This window comes from Mercenaria mercenaria, chromosome 3 (genome assembly GCF_021730395.1).
Source record: "Mercenaria mercenaria strain notata chromosome 3, MADL_Memer_1, whole genome shotgun sequence".
Taxonomy (NCBI): domain Eukaryota; kingdom Metazoa; phylum Mollusca; class Bivalvia; order Venerida; family Veneridae; genus Mercenaria; species Mercenaria mercenaria.
In genome coordinates, this window is record NC_069363.1 from 67,889,858 (window position 1) to 67,917,378 (window position 27,521).

The 27,521-nt window shown below is 36.5% G+C and overlaps 1 protein-coding gene across 1 annotated transcript; it reads right to left on the minus strand.

Moving 5' to 3' along the window:
• Window positions 1-5,749: 5,749 nt before the first annotated feature.
• On the minus strand, window positions 5,750-27,521 carry LOC123524478 (peroxisomal membrane protein PEX13-like). The gene is made up of 4 exons (XM_045302695.2): window positions 27,387-27,521; window positions 16,804-17,531; window positions 14,841-14,966; window positions 5,750-9,391 (listed from the first exon to the last, which is right to left on the minus strand). Exons 1-4 carry the CDS (start codon window positions 27,485-27,487, stop codon window positions 8,979-8,981), a joined length of 1,368 nt encoding a protein of 455 aa, XP_045158630.1. The 5' UTR covers window positions 27,488-27,521; the 3' UTR covers window positions 5,750-8,978.

A 27,521-nucleotide genomic window follows, 5' to 3' on the forward strand; every position in this document is an offset into this window, starting at 1 on the left:
TACGCGCAACACAACATTAAAATGACCAATTTTTAACTAAGTCAGGGGCCATAACTCCTACACGACTGAATGAATCCGGACGCAAAACCCCAGGTGCACAACTGCACATGCTGACCAACATTCCTGTAAACTTTGGTGACTCTAGGTCAAATACTTCTGGAGCTACGCACGACACAACATTAAAATGACCAATTTTTAACTGTCAGGGGCTATAACTCCTACAAGACTGAATGAATCTGGACGTGAAACCCCAGGTGCACAACTGCACATGCTGACCAACATTCCTGTAAACTTTGATGACTCTAGGTCAAATACTTTTGGAGCTATGCGCACACAACATTAAAATGACCAATTTTTTACTAAGTCAGGGGCCATTACTCCTACATGACTGGATGAATCCGGACGCGAACCCACAGGTGCACAACTACACATGCTGATCAACATTCCTGTAAAGTTTTGTGACTCTATATCATATACTTTTGGAGCTAGGCGTGACACAACACTAAAATGACCAATTTTTACAAAGTCAGGGGCCACAACTTCTACATGACTGAATGAATCCAGACGCGAAACCCCAGGTGCACAACTACACATGCTGACCAACATTCCTGTAAAGTTTTGTGACTCAAATACTTTTGGAGCTAGGCGCGACACAACATTCTCGGAAGGACAGACAGACTGACGGACAAGGGCAAATCTATATGCCCGCCTCCCCCCCACCCCAAGGTGGGGGCATAAAAAGTGACCAGGCCCAGATTACATGAAAATACTTAATTGCTTCGTAAAATTCTGAATAGTGTACTTAAGTATACTAATGTTCTTAGCTAAGCATTTGTTAAAAATTGTATTTCGCGTCCGTACGTATGTATAATGACAAAAAAACAGGAAATCCAACTGGACAGCTGACAAAAAACTTCTGTGTATCCAGCTGATGGTGAGCAAATCAGACAAATTGTTCAAAAAAAATTGCGGAGCGATGTCAAGGGTGAAGGAGAAAGACAAAATGTGGACAGAAATTGCTGATGAGCTGAATTCTTAAGTTCATATTCCTCCCTCATAAATTCCGAGCCTTCTGTTTTGTACGAGCCTCTTGCATCTGCTTCTGTTTTTAGCTCACCTGTCACTACCAGCTCACCTGTCTCATAGTGACAGAGTGAGCTTTTGTGATCACCATTCGTCGGTCCATAATTTCCTTGTGAACACAATAGAGACAACATTTTGCAATCGACTACAACCAAACTTGCACACAACTTGTATTGGCATAATATCTCGGTTCTTTTTGAAAACTGGCCAGATCCCATCATGGGTTCCAGAGTTATGGCCCCTTAAAGGGCCAAAATTTGCTATTTTGGCTTTTGCAGCCATATAGAGACTTCATTTACGGTTTGATTTGATACAAACTTGCAAAATATCTTCAACAACAATTAATCTTGGATTCCATGATGAAACTGTCAGATCCAATCATAGGTTCTGGAGTTACGGCCATTTTGGACATGTGGGGTAAAAAACTAGGTAACTAGGTCAAATCAAAGAAAATGCTTGTTTACACTCAAGAGGCCACATTTTTTGGTCCAATCTTAATGAAAATTGGTCCGAATATTTGTCTCCATGAAATCACTAGGTAAAACAGTTTACACTGTTATGGTGTGTTACACAGGTGAGTGACCTAGGGCCATCTTGGCCCTCTTGTATAAATTTTATGCATGTAGTTGCAAATGATGTGGCAGTTGAAAAAAAGTGAAAAAGAACATAGTTGCTATAAATCTAGTAATAAGACGTTTAGGGATGACAGCTATAAAATATCCGATCATAAAATATGTCATCCCGGTAAGCCAAATAAGTAAGGCTACTATTAATCACATTAAAATAGAAATACTCATAACTGCTACTATGTACAGTAATCAATGGTTATTCTTGGAAGGATGTGGCTAGGGGTTGGTAACCTGCCCTGTTATGTACTGTGCTATAAGAGTATCTAATTATTGCTGGGGGAAAGTTATAACATAGTTTTTAATAAAGATAAATTTAATGAACATCTCTGACTTCATCAATAAGCCATATATCTTATACATTGGTTTATTTGATAGTGTTCATTAAAATGCACTTATAATATTAAATTTGTCCAAGACAATAAAGGTAATTATAATCAACATTTTGATTGTTACAATAAACAAGAGGACCATGATGGTCCTGAATCGCTCACCTATCCCCACATAACCCTGTGTTGAAATGAGTATGACGTCGTTATTTCTATTATTTGACACAGTGACCTAGTTTTTTGGCCATGTGACCTAGATATCATCAAGATAAAAAAGTCTGACCAATTTTCATGAAGATCCATTGAAAAATATGACCTCTAGAGAGGTCACAAGGTTTTTCTATTATTTGACCTAATGACCTAGTTTTTGAAGGCATGTGACCCACTTCTGAAATTGACCTAGATATCATCAAGGTGAACATTCTCACCAATTTTCATGAAGATCTCATGAAAATATGGCCTCTAGAGAGGTCACAAGGTTTTTCTATTTTTAGACCTACTGACCTAGTTTTTGACAGCACATGACGCAGTTTCGAACTTGACCTAGATATCATCAAGATGAACATTCTGATCAATTTTCATGAAGATCTCTTGAAAAATATGGCCTCTAGAGAGGTCACAAGGTTTTTCAATTTTTCGACCTACTGACCTAGTTATTCACCGCACATGACCCAGTTTCAAACTTGACTAGATATCATCAAGGTGAACATTCTGACCAATTTTCATGAAGATCCATTGAGAAATATGGCCTCTAGAGAGGTCACAAGGTTTTTCTATTTTTAGACCTCCTGACCTAGTTTTTAATCCCACGTGACCCAGTTTCGAACTTGACCTAGATATCATCAAGGTGAACATTCTGACCAATTTTCATGAAGATCCATTGAGAAATATGGCCTCTAGAAAGGTCACAAGGTTTTTCTATTTTTAGACCTACTGACCTAGTTTTTGACCCCACGTGACCCAGTTTCGAACTTGACCTAGATATCATCAAGGTGAACATTCTGACCAATTTTCATGAAGATCCATTGAGAAATATGGCCTCTAGAGAGGTCACAAGGTTTTTCTATTTTTAGTCCTCCTGACCTAGTTTTTGACCCCACGTGACCCAGTTTCGAACTTGACCTAGAAATCATCAAGATGAACATTCTGACCAACTTTCATAAAGATCCCATGAAAAATGTGACCTCTAGAGTGGTCACAAGCAAAAGTTTACGCACGCACGGACGGACGGACGACACGCGATCACAAAAGCTCACCTTGTCACTTTGTGACAGGTGAGCTAAAAATATTATGACCATAATAGACTGTTGGAGGCCCTGTTGCATTATCGTCAGTTCGAAAGGGGTAAGATTTATGGTTAAGTTTCTAATTATAATTTTTAAAGTAAAGTTCAGTTGTCTGTAGCCAGCAGACTGGAAATAACCTGGTGGTGTGATAATATAGTTTTGAAAAATGCCGAAGCTATAAGACCTAGAAAAGTACAATTTCAGCATAGAACAGGTGTGTCCCTTTTAGGCTAGGGTTGTGTAGATTTAACATATAATAAGTCGGCTAACGGATTTTGGTCAGTTCATGAATCTAAGTATCACATGAATTTTTTTAAAGCTGTTAGCAATTTATTTTGCTCTTCAATCTCTAAGGCCATACCAAATTGATATGTCGTTCGTCGGAACTACCGCATCAATAATTCCATTCCCGAGAAAAAAAAATAAAAATTACCTGCCCGCACGTACATAAAAATCTCCGAAAAAAATATTTTTTTTGCGATTACGCGGTCCGGAATAATAACGGCAAAACAGGTTTTATCGCGGTTTTAATGCGTCAAAGTGATATTGATCGGATTTCATGCGTCCGTAATACATGTAGCTGATGATCCAAACTAAAAAAAAGTCAGGAATTATGGTGTTGTTCATCATCTGTTTTAAATCTGGAGTGTCTGTGCTAGTGCCACACATGGCCTTCGATGTGCCGGTAGGTAATGAAATAGGCACATTCTACTTTTGTTCAATACAGTGAAAAGAACGAAGCCTGACTTGTAAGACGTGCACGGGGATGCAGTAGTCCTATCAATAAGACCTGACATAACATATTTTAACATTTTGACGTCTATCGGTTATGTCAGGTCTTATCGGATCGCCATGTATAACATGTAGTGAGAAGCGAACACACTTCATGTCGCCTCTAATCTTCAAATTATGAACAACATAACCCAATCCGAAGTGAAAGAACACTACTTACACCGAAAATCATCCTTTTTTCAACTGCACATGTGAATAATTATAAAATAAAAGTTACTTTTCATATATAAATATCGAGTTGTTTCTTTCCACTGTATGTATTGCCGTTTATCTGTATTATGGTGTGCAACATTGCCGGTCTATTCCGAATGTTGTGTAAACACAGTTTATTTTGTGAATCAATTTTAGACGAAATATTTTCCCTCTGGATCAATTGGCAAATAGTTCATGTGGAAAATTGTTTTCGTCTAAGTCGATTCTAAATATATTATAACCTGCTGAATATGCTTGAAAAATGGCGGAATGTGTATTGAAAACTACACAAGTGACATATATTGGATATGAGGGCTTTTAAAGGTAAATTTAAACGATATATTACTAGAATATGATAAATAACTGTAGGCTGGACTGTCTAAACCTGCGTATATCGATTATTTTTCGTGTGAGAAAATGCTACATTCTACTGATTAGGGCCCTTTTAGACGTTACAATGCAGATTGAAAATAAAATGTAAAATAATAAAATAATGAATGTTGAAGGTAAAATGAGCATGTACACGTCTAATATTTTGGACTAGGGGATGCAGTTAAAATATTTGGAAATATTGTTCAGATATAAAGTTTTCAAACCATTTGTTATCAGTTGTTTAATTCAGCATGTTAGATCTAGAGCCCAAAGCTGAGGCCAACTACTATCTTAAAAAAAATATTTGTTCACAGATCCTGACCGACCTATCACATTGTCTCGACCCAAATTTTTTTGAACGTAACTCCTTTAAATAGTACATCAGTCAGATATTCTATCAAAAAGCATTTAGTCAATTTAAAAATTGTTTAGCTTTTCAAATAAGTAGTGTTGGTATGAAAATAATTTCTAACAAATTCTGTCCTTTTGTAACCACAGTTTTGCCTGTTTGTACACATGATGCCAGGATATATTTAAAATTGGCTGTAAATTGATTGAACGAAAGAAACTGAAAAAAAAACAGACTTCCCCAACTCTAAATTTCTAGTTCAGTCAAAGCACAACAAACAACACTTTTAAGGGTTGTCATATTGGGATCGTTCTTTGTCCGTCTGTTATTATTTTTGCCTGAAATGAATTTCTACCACAAAAGCTTAAGCTAGCCTGATCATGATCTGTTAAAAAATTATTCCAAAGGGATTCGAGCAATGTCTAAGCATCTGTATGCCCAATTCTGTCAGGTCTCACTGGTCAAGTGGTTTATTACTTCCCCTGTCACCTCTACGGGTTGGAGTTCCACTAGGGGCACAAATTTGTTCATGTGTCAAAGCCATCTAACTGCGTTTCAGAAGAAATGTTATTCCATACAATCATGTGCCTGTTTTGTCTTAAATATTCCTCATCCTGTGCCATTAAATAGGCACGTCTTCAGATTAATGTAGAAAAATCAAAATTAAAAATAAGACACTCATTCCTTAGTAATTAAAATTACAATTAAAACAAAAAGTGATTCAGTGAGTTCTGGCAGGAATTTATTTGCAAAATCATTCATGTAGTCTTTAAAACATATAGAAAAGCTATATACTGTGTTACCCACACTGTAAATATTTGATTTCTGTGTCATTTCTAAGGAAATGTTAACTTTATATATAATCATAACCGCCTCCTCAAGGGTTCAAGCTGGGGAAAAAAAATAAAAAAAGCCCGCTCGCTCCCTGTAAAATCTACCCGCCTCTGAAAAAATCAAAATTGAGAAAAAAAAAATAAAATAAAAATTTCGCTCGCCCGCTCCTATATTTTTTGAAAATTTTCTGAAGAACTATTAATCAATTTGGTATGGCCTAAACTGTGATTGTACAGATACTAACATAGAGTTGCAATCTGATAGTGTTACAGCAGTAAAGCATGTAAATGACATGGGAGTAATGAGCTCAAAGTCTTTGGACATATTATCTGCTAAATAATAGCAATGGCTACAATGTAAGAGAGGGATATCATCGGTGTTGCATCACAATTCAACAAACACATGATCACCTACATACAGTGTACTAAACAGTTTGTAAAAATATTCATTTTAAAAGTTAATATTACTTGTTCCAGTCAAATTTGATTATATTTTTCTTTGTAGGCGCGGCAAAACACTGTGTAATAGGACTGTACAAGAAATCAAGAAAATGTACAATAACACCAAAGGCAAGGCCTGTTATTATTTACTGATAACATTACGAGTATTTCACTGCAGATTTTTGCTCTATGAATTATAAACTGAACACTGGCATATGATTCTGAACTAAGACTTCTGACATGGCAGAATTAAACAGAAAATTGATTTGAAACTTCTACAATATAAATAAGAGGGCCCTTGGTAGTTCACCTGTGTAACACACCATAACAGTGTAAACATGTTTCACCTAGTGATTACATGGAAACAAATACTCTTACCAATTTTCAGTAAGATTGGACCAAAAAACGTGGCATCTTGAGTGTAAAGAAGCATTTCCTTTGATTTGACCTAGTGACCTAGTTTTTTTTACCTCACATGACCCAGATACGAACTTGTCCAAGACTTCATGATAAACATTGAGCAAAATTTATGAAGATAGAATAAAAAATGTGCGCCCTAGGGTGTAAACAAGTTTATTCTTTGATTTGACCTGGTGACCTAGTTTTTGACCCCACATGTCCCAGATGAAAATTAATAGATATTCCATGCAGACAAACATTCTGACCAAGTTTCATGCACATCAAATGAACAAGAGATTTAACATGCTTTTCCTTTGATTTGACCTTATGTCCTAGTTTCTGACCCCATATGACCCAGTTTCAAACTTGGCCTAGGACATTCTGACCAAGTTTCATGAAGATAGGGTCATAAATGGGGCCTCTAAGTTGTTTACAAGCTTTTCCTTTTATTTGACCTGATGACCTAGTTTTTGACCCAACATGAGCTAGTTCCGATCCAGGCCTAGAGATCATCAAGACAATCATTCTGTGCAAGTTTATATCAAATCAAAGCATAAATGAAACCTCTATATGGCTGAAAAGGCCAAAATAGAAAATTTTGCTCCTTTCAGGGGCAGTAACTCTAGAACCCATAATGGAATCTAGCCGGTGTTCGAAATGAACCAAGATTTTATTGTGAATTAAGTTGGGTGTAAGTGTGATTAAACTCAAATATAAAATGTCACTTCTATCGTGTTCACAAGGTAAAAATTATCAAACTTTGGCTCTTTTAGGGGTCAATTAGGGGCCATAACTCCGGAACCTATGATTGGATCTGACAGATTCATCATGGAATCCAAGATTTATTGTTGTTGAAGATATTTTGCAAGTTTTCAAAGGAACCGAGACATTATGCCAATACAAGTTGTGTGCAAGTTTGATTAAAGTTGATTGCAAAATGTTGTCACTATCGTGTTCACAAGCCAAAAATAGCAAATTTTGGCCCTTTAAGGGGCCATAACTCTGGAACCCATGATGGCATCTGGCCAGTTTTCGAAAGGAACCGAGATATTATGCCCATACAAGTTGTGTGCAAGTTTGATTAAAATCAAATACAAAATGTGGTCTCTATCGTGTTCACAAAGGAATTGTGGACAGACAAAGGGCGATCACAAAAGCTCACCCTGTCACTATGTGACAGGTGAGCTAAAAAGGTTAGGTTGCTTTTATTATTCATAAAAAAGACTGTATGAGGCTTATCACTGATATAATATTAGTGTAAGAATAAATCAGCACAGGTATGCAATATTATCATAGTTGACTGTAATGAAATCAAAAGTTAATGTTCAATTGCCTTCTATCCATTAATGCCTTTGACACTTCAACTGTTCCCCTGTAAGAAGGCTGTTATCGAGCACATGATGACAGGAAGTAAGGCTCTGTTGCAGAGAATAAATGGAGGAATAGACAGTGAAAAAGGTATTTGAAACACTATTTAGCATAGTCGAATGAATAAAAAAATGAATAGTTAGCTATAAGGGAAACTATTATAAAAGTAGTTACTGATTCACTATGATAATCTGATAAATTTTCCCAAATATTTTCACAGACTTTATTTATAAAATGATTTTGAAAAAATATCACTTAGACCAGCATTGCCCTAAGCCATCAATATGTATGAAATTATTACGAAATCTGACCTGCGGTTTAGGAGATGTCGTTTAAGATTTTTCTATGTTCACCTCTGGCTGTCCCTATATGCAATCAAGTGAAACCAATTGAACAATTTTGAAAGAAGACCATGCAAGAAACATACAGGCAAAATTTCATCAAAATCTATTCCATGGTTTCGAAAATGATGTCATTTAAAGAAACCACACATGACTGACACAGCATGATCACAATAGCTCACCATAACACTTTGTGCTCAGGTGAGTGAAAAAAATTAAATATTCCATACCTGATTTTACAAAATTCAAAACTTTCAATTCTACAGTTTATAAAAATATTAAAACAGATCACCCAACATGTTAAAATGAGCTATAAGGTGACTCTGATCTTTCAATTCTGGATTTCAAGTTTTATTCTCGGCAGGGGAAGCACATACACAATGAATTGCATTCATCATTACAATCCTTTTAGCTTATTCTGTCTCATAAGAAAATGCAAATTTCAAGTTCACACATTCTGTTTACATTATAATTCTATTACATCAAATTACACCAGTAACAGCTGTCAAAGAATTACAGTCGGAATCACAGTATATCTTACCACTACAAAATATCACAATTTTTATCTCATGATTTGTCCACAGGATCATTTTGTTCATTTAATTCTGGAACAGAATCCAAAGGACTTGTTTCATTTTGGTATACAGAGTCCATATTTGGCACATTAATGTCACCATTAAAGCCCGCCTGTGCCTGTCTCTCCAAGTTCAAAGCACTTCCTGACTGCACTAAAGGCTGACCACTTTGATTTTCACTAGTATTACTTGTTATGAAAGAACTAGGACCAGTCTCTGAAAATGGTTTGTTCGGAATTCCTCTGCTATGTTCATCGAATGTCTTCAGTTCATTTTGAACCGGATAATTTGAAACTTTTGTACCACGTCTTTTACCTAACACTTTAACATAATTGGCAGGTATAATTCCCACTGTTTTTCCATCAATACTTGCCAGCAACCAACCCTTCATACGCGGCTGAAGTTCTGAAAATAAAGAACCAAATCGAAGCTTAAACCACTTTTTTTAAAACTCGGCAAAATAAAGTCACTGTTGATTACATTCAACAATTACACAATCATGTTCTTGAAAAACATCAAAATCAGTATGTGTATTAATATATCTGGTTTCTGTCTACATACATTTTTTCAATGTTGGTTCACTCTCCATTTTATGAATCATCAATTATCTGGCGCTGATTTTCTGATTTTCAGAAAGAAATTTTCCCTTCTTTATCAATAACAAGAGCTCGTCAAACACGAAATGCCCCCCTTGATGCATTCAGTAATTGCACAAGGAACAGAAATTAAATGCTCACTGTAAACAAAAGTTCTACCATTCTGGTTTAATCTGACCTTGACCTTTAACCTATTAACCTAACAAGAGATTACAGAGTGATCTTGGCGCCATCCACTGAGCCATTTTTTGAATGTTTCAAATTTCAAGACTAGCTCAAGGTCAAAATCAATGTCAAATTCCATTTCGGTACAAAACAATGTGTATGTGGTCCAAATTTGAAAGCTGTGGCTCGAGAAATGTAAAAGCAGATCACTAGATCAATTTCAAGGTCAAAGTTCATTTCGGTTGACAGAACTATGCATGTGCTTCAAATTTGAAGGCTGTAGCTTGAGAAATGTGAAAGTAGGTAATAGGTAAAAATCAATGTCAAATTTCAATTCAGAACACAAAAATATGCACGCGGTCCAAATTTGAAGCCTGTAGCTTCAGAAATGTGAAAGTAGGTCACTATGTCAATCTCAAGATCAAAGTTCATTTGGGTATACAAAACTATGCATGTGCTTCAAATTTGAAGGCTGTAGCTTGAGAAATGTGACAGTAGGTCACTAGGTCAAAATCAAGGTCAAATTTTATTTGGGAACACAAAACTACGCAAGTGGTCCAAATTTGAAGCCTGTACCTTCAGAAATGTGAAAGTAGGTCACAAGGTCAATAACAAGGTCAAAGTTTTTTTCGGTACACAAACCTATGCATGTGGTCCAAATTTGAAGGCTGTAGCTACAGAAATGTGAAAGTAGGTCACTAGGTCAAGATCAAGGTCAACTCATGTCAAGGTTCATCTTGCCACTCAAAACTATACATGTGATCCAAATTTGAATGATGTAAGTTATGGACATGAAGGTTCCAAGTTTTTCCCTATATAAGTCTATATGAATCATATGACCCCTGGGGCGGGGCCATATTTGACCCAAGAGGGATAATTTGAACAAACTTGGTAGAGAACCACTAAATGATGCTACATTACAAAATATCAAAGCCCTAGTCTTTGTGGACAAGAAGATTTTCAAAGCTTTTCCCTATATAAGTCAATGCTAACCATGTGACCCCCAGGGCGGAGCCATATTTGACCCTAGGGGAATAATTTGAACAATCTTAATAGAGGACCACTAGATGATGTTATATACAAAATATCAAAGCCCTAGGTCCTGTGGTTTTGGACAACAGGTTTTTCAAAGTTTTTTCCTATACAAGTCTATATAAACCATGTGACCCCCAGGTGGGGCCATATTTGACCCCAGGGAAATTATCTGAACAATCTTGGTAGAGGACCACTAGATTTTGCTACATACCAAATATCAAAGCCCAAGGCCCTATGGTTTTGGACAAGAAGATCAGAAACCGTTTTAACTGTTCCTGGCCAATGTGACCTTGACCTTTGACCTAATGTCCTCAAAATCAATTGGGGTCATCTGCTGGTCATGGCCAACCTAACTATCAATTTTCCTGACACTAGGCCCAAGCGTTCTAGAGTTATTGCCTGGAAACCATTTTACTGTTCCTGGTCACTGTGACCTTGACCTTTGTTATATTGACCTCAAAATCAATAGGGGTCATCTGCTGGTCATGACCAACCTCCCTATCAACTTTCATGACCCTAGGCCTAAGCGTTCTTGAGTTATCATCTGGAAACCGTTTTACTGTTCAGGGTCACTGTGACCTTGACCTTTAACATACTGACCTCAAAATCAATAGGGGTCATCTGCTGGTCATTACCAACCTCCATATCAACTTTCATGATCCTAGGTCCAAGTGTTCTTGAGTTATCATCCGGAAACCGTTTTACTATTCAGGGTCACTTTGACCTTGTCCTTTGACATACAGACCTCAAAATCAATAGGGGTCATCTGCTGGTGATGACCAACCTCCCTATCAACTTTCATGTTCCTAGGCCCAAGCGTTCTTGAGTTATCATCCGGAAACGGATTGGTCTACATTCCGACCGACCGACAGACCGACCGACCTACTGACCGACATCTGCAAAACAATATACCCCTCCTTCTTCGAAGGGGGGCATAATAAAATGGATACAGCAAACACCTTAATTGCGAATTACAGGAGAAGAAGAACACATTTTCAAGTCCCAATTCTTATAATATATCAAACTATCACCATTTAGCAAACACAAAAAATTTGTAATCAGAAATTTGATTAAGGAATTTATCTAACCATCTTGTTTCTAATATACACTTATTTATGTTCAATATTGTTTGGAGCAGTGTTGCCCTATTACTTAGATGTTGTATTGGCATGCAATATGTTTTGTGAAAAATGTCCCTAGGCGGGGAATGTTGGTATCTCTGTTACAAATTCTGGTTTTCTTCAAAAGGAGGGGGCCAAGAATAGCACAATTAAGTGAGATAATTCAAGCATTTGATGTTAAACATCTCTGAGACAGCAAACTGTTCAGTTTCAAAAGCTTCGTCTTCTAGAAACTGACATCTGACATAAAAAAAACCCAAAACAAAATGTATGCTTAGAAGTTTCAGTATCATTACAGAATACATGTAGTTGCTAATAAGACTTGTTTCTCTATGGAATGTATGCTCTGACTTTTCATTGTGAGTAATGTAAAATCATCTATGTCTTTAACAGATGAGAAACAAGAGCTGTCCGTAAGACAGCGTGCTCGACTTTTCTCAGTGCTTGACTCTGAATTTAAGCTTTGCCAATAAAAAAAAAAATCCAAGTTAAAAAGGGGCATAACTGTTAAAATTCATATTATAGTTATGAGAATTGTGTCTCCTGGTGTAGACTTTGATAGTAAATAACTATTTTGAGTTTCAAGTCAAAAGCTTTAATAGTAACAGAGATATTTGACTTTATCAAAATTTTTAACAAAAAAATTTAAGTTAAAAGGGGCATAATTCTGTCAAAATTCAAATCAGAGTTATGGGGATTGTTTCTCCTGGTGTAGACTTTGATGGTAAATAAGTATTTTAAGTTTCAAGTCAAAAGCTTTAATAGTAACAGAGATATTTGACTTTATCAAAAATTTTAACAAAATTTCTAAGTTAACAAGAGCTGTCTCCATAGGATGACACATGCCCCCGATGGCACTTTGAATGAATAGTTATGGCCGATGTTAGAGTTTAGGACCTTTGACCTACGGATCTGGGTCTTGCGCGCGACACATCATCTTACTGTGCCACACATTCATGCGTAGTTATTTTAAGATCCATGCATGAATGACAAAGATATGGACCGGACACGCCCATCAATGCACTATCATGAAATATGACCTTTAACGTCTAAGTGTGACCTTGACCTTTGAGCTACAGACCTGGGTCTTGCACGTGACACGTCGTCTTACTGTGCCATACATTCATGTGTAGTTACTTGAAAATCCATCCATGGATGACAAAGATATGGACCAGACACGCCCAACTATCATGAAAAATGACCTTTAACGTCTAAGTGTGACCTTGACCTTTAAGCTATGGACCTGGGTCTTGCGCGCGACACGTCGTCATTCTGTGGTACACATTCATGCCAAGTTATTTGAAAATCCATCCATCGATGACAAAGATATGGACCGGACACGCCCAACTATCATGAAAAATGACCTTTAAAGTGTAAGTGTGACCTTGACCTTTGAGCTACGGACCTGGGTCTTGCGCGCGACACGTCGTCTTACTGTGGTACACATTCATGCCAAGTTATTTGAAAATCCATCCATCGATGACAAAGATATGGACCGGACACGCCCAACTATCATGAAAAATGACCTTTAAAGTCTAAGTGTGACCTTGACCTTTGAGCTACGGACCTGGGTCTTGCGCCCGACACACTGTCTTACTGTGGTACACATTCATGCCAAGTTATTTGAAAATCCATCGATGACAAAGATATGGACCGGACACGAAAATGCGGACAGACCGACAGACTGACAGACCGACAGACAGATGGTTCAAAAACTATATGCCTCCCTTCGGGGGCATAAAAAGGGGCATAATTCTGTCAAAATTCAATTCAGTGTTATGGGGATTGTTTCTTCTGGTGTAGACTTTGACAGTAAATAAGTATTTTAAGTTTCAAGCCAATAGCTTTGATAGTAACAGAGATATTTGACTTTATCAAAAACTTTAACCAAAAATTCTTAGTTAAAAAGGGGCATATTCTGTCAAAATTCAAATCAGAGTTATGAGGATTGTTTCTCCTGGTGTAGACTTTGATAGTAAATAAGTATTTTAAGTTTCAAGTCAATAGCTTTGATAGTAACAGAGATATTTGACTTTATCAAAAACTTTAACCAAAAATTCTTAGTTAAAAAGGGGCATATTCTGTCAAAATTCAAATCAGAGTTATGGAGATTGTTTCTTCTGGTGTAGACTTTGATAGTAAATAAGTATTTTAAGTTTCTAGTCAATAGCTTTGATAGTAACAGAGATATTTGACTTTATCAAAAACTTTAACCAAAAATTCTAAGTTAAAAAGGGGCATAATTCTGTCAAAATTCAAATCAGAGTTATGGGGATTGTTTCTCCTGGTGTAGACTTTGATAGTAAATAGGTATTTTAAGTTTCAAGTCAATAGCTTTGATAGTAACAGAGATATTTGACTTATCAAAAACTTTAAATTCTTATAAAAGGGCTACGCGATCAAGCAGAGTGCGTATTGTTTCTCCTGGTGTATACTTTGATAGTAAATAAGTATTTTAACTTTCAAGTCAATAGCTTTGATAGTAACAGAGATATTTGACTTCATCAAAAACTTTAACCAACGGCGACGCGGACGCCAGGCGAGTGCAATAGCTCTACATTTTCTTCGAAAAGTCGAGCTAAAAATGTTCTGAAAAAGTGAGTTTTATATTAGTGTTAATTACAATCAGCTCTTCATTGAGGAGATTGACAAAATATAAGGTTAATCAAGTAAACTACAATCTATTATTCAACTTTTATAATCAAGAGAAAATTCAAGGTTTGACCTATTAGATTGTTATGTAAATCTGTCCATTATACAAATGATGTTTACAAGGACTTTGTTTACTACATGCACATATTTATAAGAAACTCCAGATCTAACAAACTTCGTTGATCCAAGGATTTCACTATAGCTCGAGTTTACTGTAGTCCACTGTCTGAGGACAACAGTGTATATTGCCTTTAATTTCCTGTAGTTCAGATTTAGGAAACATACCTTTTGGAGCTACATGAAGATTTGCCCCTGCCTGAAATGATAACTCATCTGTACCTTCCCCTCTAAAATCATACAATGCTCTTGCAACAAAGTGATCCTCTGTTCCATTGGCCCAGCCCTGTTCAGCTGACAAACAATATCAAAATGATATAAAGCATTCAGTTACTTGACATTCTATTTCAGGATATGTCTCCTTTTACAAGATGGCTAATACGATGACAATCAAATACTTAAAGAAACATGTATCCAATGGCAATCTTTAAACTCAAATATTTTATCTTTATTTACTTCAAATGTATAAAATCCTCATCAAATATATTTAACTTTACTTAATATATAAATTAAGTCTGCATCATAATTAACAAGAGATCACAGAGTGATCTTTGCGCCCACCATTGAGCCCTTTTTGAATGTTCCAAATTTCAAGACTAGCTCAAGGTCAAAATCAAGGTCAAATTTCATTTCGGTACACAACACTGTGCATGCGGTCAATGCAAGTGGTCCAAATTTGAAAGCTGTAGCTTGAGAAATGCGAAAGTAGGTCACTAGATCAATTTCAAGGTCAAAGTTCAATTTGGTACACATAACTATGCACGCGCTTCAAATTTGGAGGCTGTAGCTTAAGAAATGTAGGTACTAGGTAAAAATCAATGTCAAATTTCAATTCAGAACACAAAAATATGCATGTGGTCCAAACTTGAAGCCTGTAGCTTCAGAAATGTGAAAGTAGGTCACTAGGTCAATCTCAAGATCAAAGTTAATTTCGGTACACAAAACTATGCATGTGGTCCAAATTTGAAGGCTGTAGCTTGAGAAATGTGAAAGTAGGTCACTAGGTCAAGATTAAGATCAACTCATATCAAGGTTCATCTTGCCACTCAAAACTATATATGGAGAAGAAAGCTTTTCCCTATATAGGTCTATGTAAACCATGTGACCCCAAGGGCGGGGCCATATCTGACCCTAGGGGAATAATTTGAACAATCTTAGTAGATGACCACTAGATGATGTCACATATAAAATATAAAAGCCCTAGGCCCTGTGGTTTTGGACAAGAGGTTTTTCAGTTTTTCCCTATATAAGTCTATATAAACCATGTGACCCCCCCAACGAGGCGGGGCCATATTTGACCCCAGGGAAATAATTTGAACAATCTTGGTAGAGGACCACTAGATGATGCTACATACCAAATATCAAATCAATATATCAAAACCCTAGGCCCTGTGGTTTTGGACAAGTTTTTCCTTATATAAATCTATGTAAATCATAAAAATAAACAAAGGGCCATAACTCACTCAAAAATTGTTGAACCAGTCTGATTTTCAGTGGGACACAACTAGGGTATCAATACATCATTCTGACAATGTTTGGTCAAAATCCCCTCAGTAGTTTCTGAGGAGATGTGATAACGAGAAATTGTTAACGGACGGACAGAAGGACGGACGGAAGACTGACCACAGACGCAGACTGATTTGATTAGCTAAAAACGCAGTACCAGATGATTGTTTAAAAACAGCTATTTTTTCAGTGGTAGTACACATTTATATTGTGTTTATATCTATACATGTACTATGTATACTGTGTACTATTCTAAACCTAATGCATAGTACTTTGAATACACATAAAATTTTTCATTTTATGTTTACATAAACTATAATTATGAAGTCATTGTTTTAAACATGTTAAATATGGAATTTGAATCTAACATACCTTTAAACTCTATGACAAGCTAAACTTCAATCACTAATTTTGTTATTAACTTTCTATTATATGACATTATTTAATATTAAACACTGTACATTCCAGGCAACTTTATTTCAGGACATCAATAAATGCACAATAGCTACCTCTCACAATGAGTGATCATTCTGTTTTCTAGATTGGCCATGTTATAGTAAGTCAGTAAATATTAGGACAATTTTATCTTTGTATTACTGCAAAAAGATTTCTGGTTTCAACTTACCTGGGTTTGCAAATGTTGCTCTCAGAAATTTCCATATAAGGTATGGTCCCCCCAGGATGATTGCAAAGAACATAAGCACTGGCCAACTACTCTTGCCACCTCCCGGAGCCCTGGCTGCGGCATTCTGAGCAACTGTGTCACCTGCCTCTACCCAAGCTTCTTCAGCAAAACCCTGAGGTCTCAGTCGTAACAATACCAATAACTTCCTGTACAAATATCTAAGTGTTCTAAATACAGCAAAGGCTGAAAACACTTGTGCAAACTGAATTCTCATTCTACTGAAGTTGTCTGCTACTCCTATCACAGCTCTGAATGAATTATATACTGCTTGAAATGTCGAGTCTAACATCATACTGACAGAGGAGAATGCACCAACTATACTTTCTATTGACTGAAAAGCTGGCCTAGAACTTTCTTCAGCCATGCGAGAGAAAGAATTGTACTCATTCATATTTTGTCCGTATCCATATCTATTATATCCCATTCCTCCATAACCAGAGTATCCCCCATACATCCCTGACCCGTATCCTCCATACATGCTACTGTAAGGACTGCTGTACATGCCTGAGCTGTATGGGCTGCTGTAACCACCATAGCCTCCTGGGCTGTAGCCAGAGTATCCACCCACAGATGCGGATCTGCTAGGCACAGGTGGTGGGACATCACCACCACCTATTGTTGGAGCAGCTGAAGACATTGAAGTTCCTAACACTGGTGTGGATGGAGACCTGCAACAATGAAAGTTGAAAAATACTTTAAAACTTTCACTTTTAAAACTTTATTTGGCTATCATTTATTGTTATTTGGTACATAGTTATTCTAAAATATTTCTCAATTTATAACTGATGAATCCTGGAGGAGCTTCATCCAATAAACATTCCTGTAGAATTATTTTAAAATTGGGCAATCAGTTTCTGACAAGACCTCTAAATCATCATCATGCATGGAAAATTTACAATGTCCACTAGCAGCCATGTTTTTGATGAATTAGACAAAAATAAATAACATTAGGAGAGGGTCACCCAACAAACATTTGTGTAAGTTATTTTAAAATTCAACCAGTATCTGAAGATTTTTTTTCTATTTCTAGTGCTGGTGGCCAAGTTTTTTTTTTAACAAAATCACAATAATTTTTAATCTTCGTAGAATTTCATCATTTCATTATATGTGTGATAATACTTTCAACTCGAGCCAGCAGTTTCTGACAGGAAGGTTTTCCAATTTGAAAATTTTTGAAAAAGGCTCTGACCAAGTTTGATAAATATCCATTGTGTAGTTTGTGAGAAATTGTTTAAATGATACTGGCAGCATCTAAAAGCTTTCAAAGCCTTAATGTGTGTAGGAGTGAGATGGAATTCCAAGAGGCAGTTGGCCCTTGGTCATGGGATATGGGGGACGAAAGTATACAGAAGAGGTAGACGCCCGTAGGGTCAAATGTATAAAAATAGCACTACATTTGGACTACAAAGATACTTATTTCAGGATGAAAAAAAAGTTTAGAGAACAAACAATCAAAGACAACCATTACTTTAATTAACAGATCATGTAGCCTTCAAAACGTTTGAAAATTTAGATCAGTTTTGATCATTTCACATACATCTCTTAACTGAATAAATATTTTTTTCTGATTTGTTGAAAATGCATGAGAAAATTTAATATGTGTGTGACAGCGTGATTTGGACCTGAAATGTGTGACTCACACCCAATGCATGAGACTTGAAAGGTATGTATGTATATAGTATAGTAACAAAAAACAAAGTCCCATAACTCTGCAAATATTTTTTTCTGAAAGAACCTAACATGCACTATGCACAACTACTGTTGTTACTGATCACTTGTGTGAAGTTTCATTAAATTCTGTCAAGAGGATGAGGAGAGTTTGCTGGCACCAGATTGTGTCTACAGACAAGACTGACAGATGGACAGACAACCTGGAACTAGTATGCCCCCTCTTACAACTTTGATGTCTGGGGGGTACAAAAAATGGAAGGACAGTCAAGGACTTTGATGAAGTCATTCATATGTTCCAATAGGAAAAGGTAATAAAGCATTGGCAACCCCAGATGACTTTTTAAACAATCTTAAATTTAACTGAAACATATATCCCATGAAAGAGCTAGGTTTACCATTTACAGATCTGTTTAATTTCTTAAAATATCTTTATCAGAACAAAAGTTACATAGTTTTTGAAGTTCGGAATTGCGACATTTCTAGAATTTTGCCTATACAGTATACAAACAGAAGGAAATTTTCAACTTTTGCAGAATATGTCTTTCTTTCATAACTTTTTTAATAATAGATATCTTCACCAAATCTGACACTCTTATGCATTTTTCATGTAGATTTAATTTTTTAAGTCTTTAAGTCAGAAATGCAATGTGACATCAGGTAAGACAAAGAAATATAACAAGAGGGCCAAGATGGCCCTAGGTCGCTCACCTGAGAAACATACCATAACAGTGTAAACATGTTTGACCTAGTGATTTCATGGAGACAAATACTCTAACCAATTTTCATTAAGACTGGAGCAAAAATGTGGCCTCTTGAGTGTAAACAAGCATTTTCTTTGATCTGACCTAGTGACCTAGTTTTTGACCTCACATGACCCAGATTCAGGCTTGTCCAAGATTCCATAAAAACAAACATTCTGACAAAGTTTGGGGAAGATTGGAGCAAAAAGTGGCCTCTACAGTGTATACAAGCATTTCCTTTGATTTGACCTTGTGACCTAATTTTTTGGCCCCACATGACCCAGATTTGAAAAATCATCCAAGGCTTTATAATAAAAAACATTCTGACCAAGTTTTATGAAGATAGAATGAAAAATGTGGTCCCTATAGTGTAAACAAGCTTATTCTTTGATTTGACCTGGTGACCTTATTATTTTACCCCACGAGACGCAGATAAAAATTCATTCAAGATTTCATGCAGATAAACATTCTGACAAAGTTTCATGCACTTCAAATGAAAAATGCAGCCCCTATTGCATACATAAGTTTTTCTTTTATTTTAACAGGTGACCTAGTTTTTAAACCCTGAAGACCCAGATTCAAAATTGGGCTAAAGATCATCAAGATAAACATTCTGACTAAGTTTCATGAAGATATGGTCATAAACGTGGCCTCTAGAGTGTTATCAAGCTTTTCATTTGATTTGACTGGATGACCTAGTTTCTGACCCCACATGACCTAGATTCAAACTTGACCTAGAGGTCTTCAAGACAAACATTCCGACCAATTCTCATGAGTGTTAACAAGATATTCCTTTGATCTGGCCTAGTGACCTTATTTTTGACCCCACATAATCCAGTTTCAAACTTAACCTAGAGATTATCAAAACAAACAATCTGACTAAGTTTCATAAAGATTGAGTCAGAACTGTGGCCTCTGGAGTGTTCTAAAGTTGTTCTTTTGATCTGGCCTACTGACCTAGTTTCTGATCCCACATGACCCTGTTTCAAACTTGGCCTAGAGATCATCAAGACAAACATTCTGACCAAGTTTCATAAAGATTGGGTCACAACTGCGGCCTCTAGAGTGTTCACTGCTCACATGGCAAATGTTGACGTACGATGCACAATGACATACGCTGGACAATGACCGGTCACAATACCTCACCTTGAGCACTTTGTGCTCAGGTGAGCTAAAAAAACGTGCTCAGGTGAGCTAAAAAACAATGAAATTAAAGGTGACTTTTTTTAAAGCATTATTACATTTTCAATTTACTCAATTATATTGAGATTAAACACGTTAGGCCAAAACAAATTAATTTTGCGGTTCTGGTAACATGCTGAAAACTAGATGCCCACTGGCAACATGTCGAGCCCCCCAGCTGTCAAAAGGACTGGGAGTTGCACAAGACACTCCCTGTCTCATTGAGGCAAACATTTATGCCAAATAAAACAAGAGGACCACGATGGTCCTGAATCGCTCACCTCTTCCCACATGACCCAGTTTTGAGTATGACGTCGTTTTTTTCTATTATTCAACATAGTGACCTAGTTTTTGAGCTCATGTGGCCCAGTTTTGAACTTGACCTAGATATTATCAAGATAAAAATTCTGACCAATTTTCATGAAGATCCATTGAAAAATATGGTCTCTAGAGAGGTCACAAGGTTTTTCTATTATTTGACCTATTGACCTAGTTTTCGAAGGTACGTGACCCCGTTTTGAACTTTACCTAGATATCATCAAGGTGAACATTCTCACTAATTTTCATGAAGATCTCATGAAAAATATGGCCTCTAGAGAGGTCACAAGGTTTTTCTATTTTTATACCTACTGGCCTAGTTTTTGACCGCACGTGACCCAGTTTCGAAACTGACCTAGATATCATCAAGGTGAACATTCAGATCAATTTTCATGAAGATCCATTGAAAAATAAGGCCTCTAGAGAGGTCAAAAGATTTTAATAATTTTAGACCTACTGACCTAGTTTTTGACCACAGTTGACCCAGTTTCAAACCTGACCTAGATATCAAGATGAACATTCAGACCAACTTTCATACAGATCCCATGAAAAATACGGCCTCTAGAGAGGTCACAACGTTTTTTCATTATTTGACCTACTGACCTACTTTTTGACAGCACATGACCCACTTTCGAACTTGACCTAGATATCATCAAGATGAACATTCTGACCAATTTTTATGGAGTTCCATTCACAAGTATGGCCTCTAGAGAGGTCACAAGGTTTTTCTATTTTTAGACATACTGACCTAGTTTTTGACTGCAAATGACCTTGTTTCAAACTTGACATAGATATCATCAAGATGAACATTCAGACCAACTTTCATACAGATCCCATGAAAAATATGGCCTTAAGAGAGGTCACAAGGTTTTTCTATTATTTGACCTACTGACCAAGTTTTTGACGGCACGTGACCCACGATTGAACTTGACCTAGATATCATCAAGATGAACATTCAGACCAACTTTCATACAGATCCCATGAAAAATACGGCCTCTAGAGAGGCCACAAGGTTTTTTTATTATTTGACCTACTGACCTAGTTTTTCAGGGCACGTGACCCACTTTTGAACTTGACCTAGATATCATCAAGGTGAACATTCTGACCAATTTTCATGACGATCTCATGAAATATATGGCCTCTAGAGAGGTCACAAGGTTTTTCTATTTTTAGACCTACTGACCTAGTTTTTGATTGCACGTGACCCAGTTCCAATCTTGACCTAGAAATCATCAAGATGAACATTCAGACCAACTTTCATACAGATCCCATGAAAAATATGGCCTTTAGAGAGGTCACAAGGTTTTTCTATAATTTGACCTACTGACCTTATTTTTGACGGCACGTGACCCAGTTTCGAACTTCACCTAGATATCATCAAGGTGAACGTTCTGACCAATTTTCATGAAGATCTTGTGAAATCTATGGCCTCTAGAGAGGTCACAAGGTTTTTCTATTTTTAGACCTAATGACCTAGTTTTTGAACCCATGTGACCCAGTTTCGAACTTGACCTAGATATCATCAAGGTGAACATTCTGACCAATTTTCATGAAGATCTTGTCAAATATTTGGCCTCTAGAGAGGTCACAAGGTTTTTCTATTTTTAGACCTACTGACCTAGTTTTTGATGGCATGTGACCCAGTTTCGAACTTGACCTAGATATCATCAAGATGAACATTCTGACCAACTTCATAAAGATCCCACAAAAAATGTGACCTCTAGAGTGGTCACAAGCAAAAGTTTACGGACTGACGCACGGACGACGGACGCTACGCGATCACAAAAGTTGACCCTATCTCTAAAAAGAGATTGCAAGAAGTTACAATATAAGTTAATATAAGTTATTTAAAGTAACAACAAAGGGACGTAAATCTTAAAAAAAAAAAAAGTCCACACAAAAATCCTCACCAGCAGAGATAGGTCAAAATTCACCTGAAAACTGGATGTAACATGCATGTTGTACTACAGAAAAGTGGTCTTGATTTTTCCCTAGGACCAGTAATAAAAAGTTACGAATATAAGCTATTTATAGTAACAACAAAGAGAAGTAATTCTAATATCTTGCGCATGACACTCCGTCTCATGATGATGAACAACTGTGCCAAGTTACATCAAAATCCCTCTATGCATCAAAAAGAAATGCTCCAGACAAAGTCATTCTTATATCTGACTTTTGACCTCTAAGTGTGACCTTGACCTTAGACCTAGAGACCTGGTTCTTGCGCATGACACTCCGCCTCATGGTGGTGAACATTTGTGCCAAGCGACATCAAAATCCCTCCATGCATGAAGAAGAAATGCTCCGGACAAAGTTGTCATTCTTGTATCCTTTGACCTCTAAGTGTGACCTTGACCTTAGACCTAGGGACCTGGTTCTTGCGCTTGACACTCCGTCTCATGATGGTGAACAGTTGTGCCAAGTTACATCAAAATCCCTCCATGCTTGAAGAAATGCTCCGGACAGTCATTTTTGTATTTGACCTTTGACCTGTAATTGTGACCTTGACCTTTGAGATAGGAACCTAGGGTTTGCACATGACACTCTGTCTCACTGAGGTTAACATTCATGCCAAACAAGATTGCTTCATGCATGTCAAAATTATGGTCCGGACAAACAAATCCGGACGGACGCACGGACGGACGCATGCATGCACGCACACACAAACGCACGCACATACACCAAACAGCCATTTGGACAATTATGTCTTCGTATCCGCAAGCGGGCTCAACAAAAATTAGGGTAGGTAGGTAGGAAAAACATTTTACTTTTAAAATTATTTTATTTTTGCTAAACAGCACGGAAACATGAATAGAGATAGATGATAGGGTCAATACTGCTATCATACAGAAAGAATACAACATAGATCTCTGAAAGGTTGGTTGTATAGTTCTGAAAGGACATGCTAGCTATTTCATCTCAAAGTTCCGTTATATGCCCACTAAATACTCGACTTTTTCAATGCTAAGAAGTTGTAATAAAGAGTACATCAAATTTTCTGAAACAAACAATTTTTAACTGATGAATTTATTTGTTTATATTTTTACCGTAAGAAAATGTTTCAGCCCGGTAAGTTTCAACTTCAACATTGGTGCATCAACATTGGTGCATCTATATCCTGTGCGTAGCTTACAATTTCTGCGTTGTAGGCACCACAAAATTTGTCAACTAGATTCTACTTTGACAGTAAATAAATGATAATTCATGTTCCAATTGTTTACGTGTTTATATGCCGCAATGTTCTGGCGTGTATGTTTCAGTGCAATCATGTAGGTGGCTTGGCTATTTTCAGAAACTGCATATATAAACTTTGAATGAAGCATTTATTTCTGATTTCTATACCCGACCTTAGATGTTATTGACACAAGAGCGCCGCCAAGGGGGGCAATATACGCCCGAAGGCTTACATAATAGGATGGGAGCAAAAATTTAAGAACTTGTAACTTGTAGCCCCAAAGGACTGGAACAACAAAAGGAAAACTTCAAAAAACAAATCTAAGTCCACAAAAAAAATATTCAAAGTCTACAAAAAAATCCTTATCAGGTACAGTTATGTAAAAATACACCTTAAAATTGGAGGTACCATCCATGTTGTACCACAGAAAAGTGGTCTCGGTTTTTCCCTACGGCCAATAATAAAAAAGTTTCAAAATAAGCTATTAATTTTACAGTAACATAAAAGGGAAGTAATTCAAAAGAAAAATTATTGTAAGTACAAACAAGAGCTGTCACTAATGGTGACAAATGCCCCCCGCAGCACCTTGATCTTTGACCTGGTGACCTTGACCTTTGACCTGGTGACCCCAAAGTCAGTAGGGGTGGTGTACTCAATAAGTACTATCAGCATGTGAAGTTTGAAGGTCCTGGATGAAGTGGTTCGCGAGTACTGCCTTCATGCAAAAAGTTAACGTTGGCCCCTGTGACCTTGACCTTTGAAAAATAGTTTTTAATCTTCTCATTAAAATGTTTTAACCATTTTTCAAGAACATTTTAAAAGCAAAAGTAATTGCTCAATCTATAAATTAAAAATAGTTTTTAATCTTCTCATTAAAATGTTTTAACCATTTTTCAAGAACGTTTTCAAAGCAAAAGTAATTGCTCAATCTATAAAATTACCCCTTTATATAGTTTGCCATTTTTGAATTATCTCCCTCTAATGGGCATTTTTCACTACTTAGATATTTTTAAAACATGAATATTTAGCTCTTTATTTTTTTACCTTTGTATTTCAAAATTTATATAAGCTCATTTATCACTAAACAGAGTTGTTTTATTTTATATTATGAATTTTCAAAAGCTTTTTAAAATGTTTAAAGTTTAGTTATATACTTCTATCATATTAATGTTAATGTGAAAATACCACCTGAAGGTATTAGTACTTCTTTGTTTTGAAGCTCTTGGGTGCGGCTTTTAAAAATTCATCCTGCGTATCAGTGCCAGCGACTTTTTTCACTTTTGGGGGAAGGGGGTCGGTGCCCTTTGGAGGGGGAAAAATACGACGTAAAACTAAGAAAAGGGGAATTTTCATTTTTGTTGAAATAAAGTAGTTTCAAGTTTATTGATAAATTCAGGGCCCATAAGAACATGTGACATGACATATAACACAGTGTAGCATATCAATACCAGATAACCAAATAAATTTTTCAAATGTGCAGGATAAGATATCCATTAGACAACCAAAATTTACAACAGACATTAGGTTCCTTCCTAAACAAGCCAACGGTGAGCGGCTGTTTTTTTTTTTATTTCTGTCAAATTCTGACATTTGCAGTCACTGCTACATTTGACCTGTCACAATGTAAAACAAACTGTAAAAAAAGTGTATGCATTGGACTAGTCCCTTCCCAAGCATAAAATCAATCCCTGACTGACTAGAAGATGGAAAACTCAACACTACCCGGCCAAACAAATAGAATGCAAATCATTTACAGACTAACATTCAACAGCGTTGTTGTGCAGAATGATAAAGCGCTTCGATGATACTGATTTATCAAGGGAAGTTACTCCAACCGGTGTTGATGTAAACAGAACGCGAGATACCGCGGTGAACTGTTTTCTAATCTATATGAAAATAAATTAAATAAACTAGTGAATTATGATTTAATTGATTGGCTTTTTTTTTGTATTTTCGGAGGGGAATTTTACGCATCAGAAAGGGGAAAAAACATACTATTTTGAGGGGGGGGGGGGGGGGGGAAGGGGGCCGAATTTCGCCGAATATTTTGGTGAAAAAAAAAACGCTGAGTGCTATACGTTGTGCACGTGAAAGAACCAAAAGAACTGCTGTATCTCAAAGATTCTTCAACTGAAATTTTGAAGTTGTAGATTTAGAAAAACGGGAAATGAGTGGGACATGGAGTTTAATCCTTCTAAATGCCAGGTACTACACATCACAAAAAACAAGACTGTCTGACATCAAAACCAAATATTTACTCCATGGACATATTTTAGAATCAGTTCCCAGTGCAAAATATGTTGGTGTTGACTTGTTGGAATACACATAATCACTAGAATATCTTCAAATGCTAATAAAACTATTGGCTTCATAAAACGAAACATCACAACAACCAACGAAAACGTCAAAACATTAGCATACAAAACTCTTGTCCGTCTGCAGTTGGAATATGCATCTACTATCTGGCACTCGTACAACCAAACAAACACACATAAAATAGAAATGGTTCAGCGTCGTGCACTTCGATGGAATACAGGTGATTTCTCACCTCTCTCCAGTGTTACTGAAATGTAAGGAAGACTGGGTTGCTGCTCTCTAGAACACAGAAGATTGGATTCCCGCCTTGTAATGTTTTATAAAATCTACCATCATCTTGTTGCCATCAATCTTCCGAGTTACATTCAAGTCCCATCTAGATTTTCTGGTGTGTCTACTGCACTGAGGAGAATATTTTCGATAGTGCCAATGTAAACAGTTCAAATAAAATGTTTAAACCGGTGTTTAATGGCTTTTGAGTGTTTTTGTTAGTTTGACTTAGATAGCTTTTCAATGTTTGAATAATATTTAGTGTTTTTTAACCTATGATAATTTGATTGGCACAATTGTTGACCTATACCACGAAATTACTGATGTGACATCACATGATGACAATGGTTGACTATTGTTGTTCAAAGTGCACATGGATGTTCCTTGAATGATATCCGATTCATTTTCACACAGTAATTGATGCATATGACATGAAATATTGTGGTAAAGACAAGAAATACTCTGTTATGTTGTTTCTTGTTTAATGTCGTTAAGTCACATGACAAGTGCCGCGACAATACAGGTGGACGGTATACTTAATCAAGTTTAAAATTATAAAGTTCAAAATTTAGAATGTAAGAAAACAAGCCAGGCAATTATTTATATATTAATCAATTTAATGTAAAATTTCCACAACTTATGTAGATAAATAGAGCTGAGCCACATCCCTTAGCTGAAAGATAATTACGTTAGTATGTTTAGACTTTTAGCATTACACTAGATAAAAAAATATTTGAAGATTGAAAATGAAAATTTTTTTTTATTGAATTAAAATTTCTGACAATAAGACTTTAAACAACTGATCGACCTGCAAATGATCCATACCAAATTAAAAATGGTTTTATACTTACGCTGACATGAATGTTGAATGCGGTTTCTCTTCAGCTTGTCTGTTGACACCAGGTTTTTCCCATGGTTTTGTTGGAGCTGCCATTATTATTTTTTTCTGCATTCACACTTCCGGAAAACGGTAGGGACAGAGTGCG

Coding starts and splice junctions, on each gene's coding strand:
- LOC123524478 (XM_045302695.2), bottom strand. CDS start 27,487: ATGCAGAAAAAAATAATAATGGCAGCTCCAACAAAACCATGGGAAAAA. Junction 14,967..16,803: donor AGCAACATTTGCAAACCCAG/GTAAGTTGAAAC, acceptor ATTGTTTGTCAG/CTGAACAGGGCTGGGCCAAT. Junction 9,392..14,840: donor TCTTCATGTAGCTCCAAAAG/GTATGTTTCCTA, acceptor CTTTATTTTCAG/AACTTCAGCCGCGTATGAAG.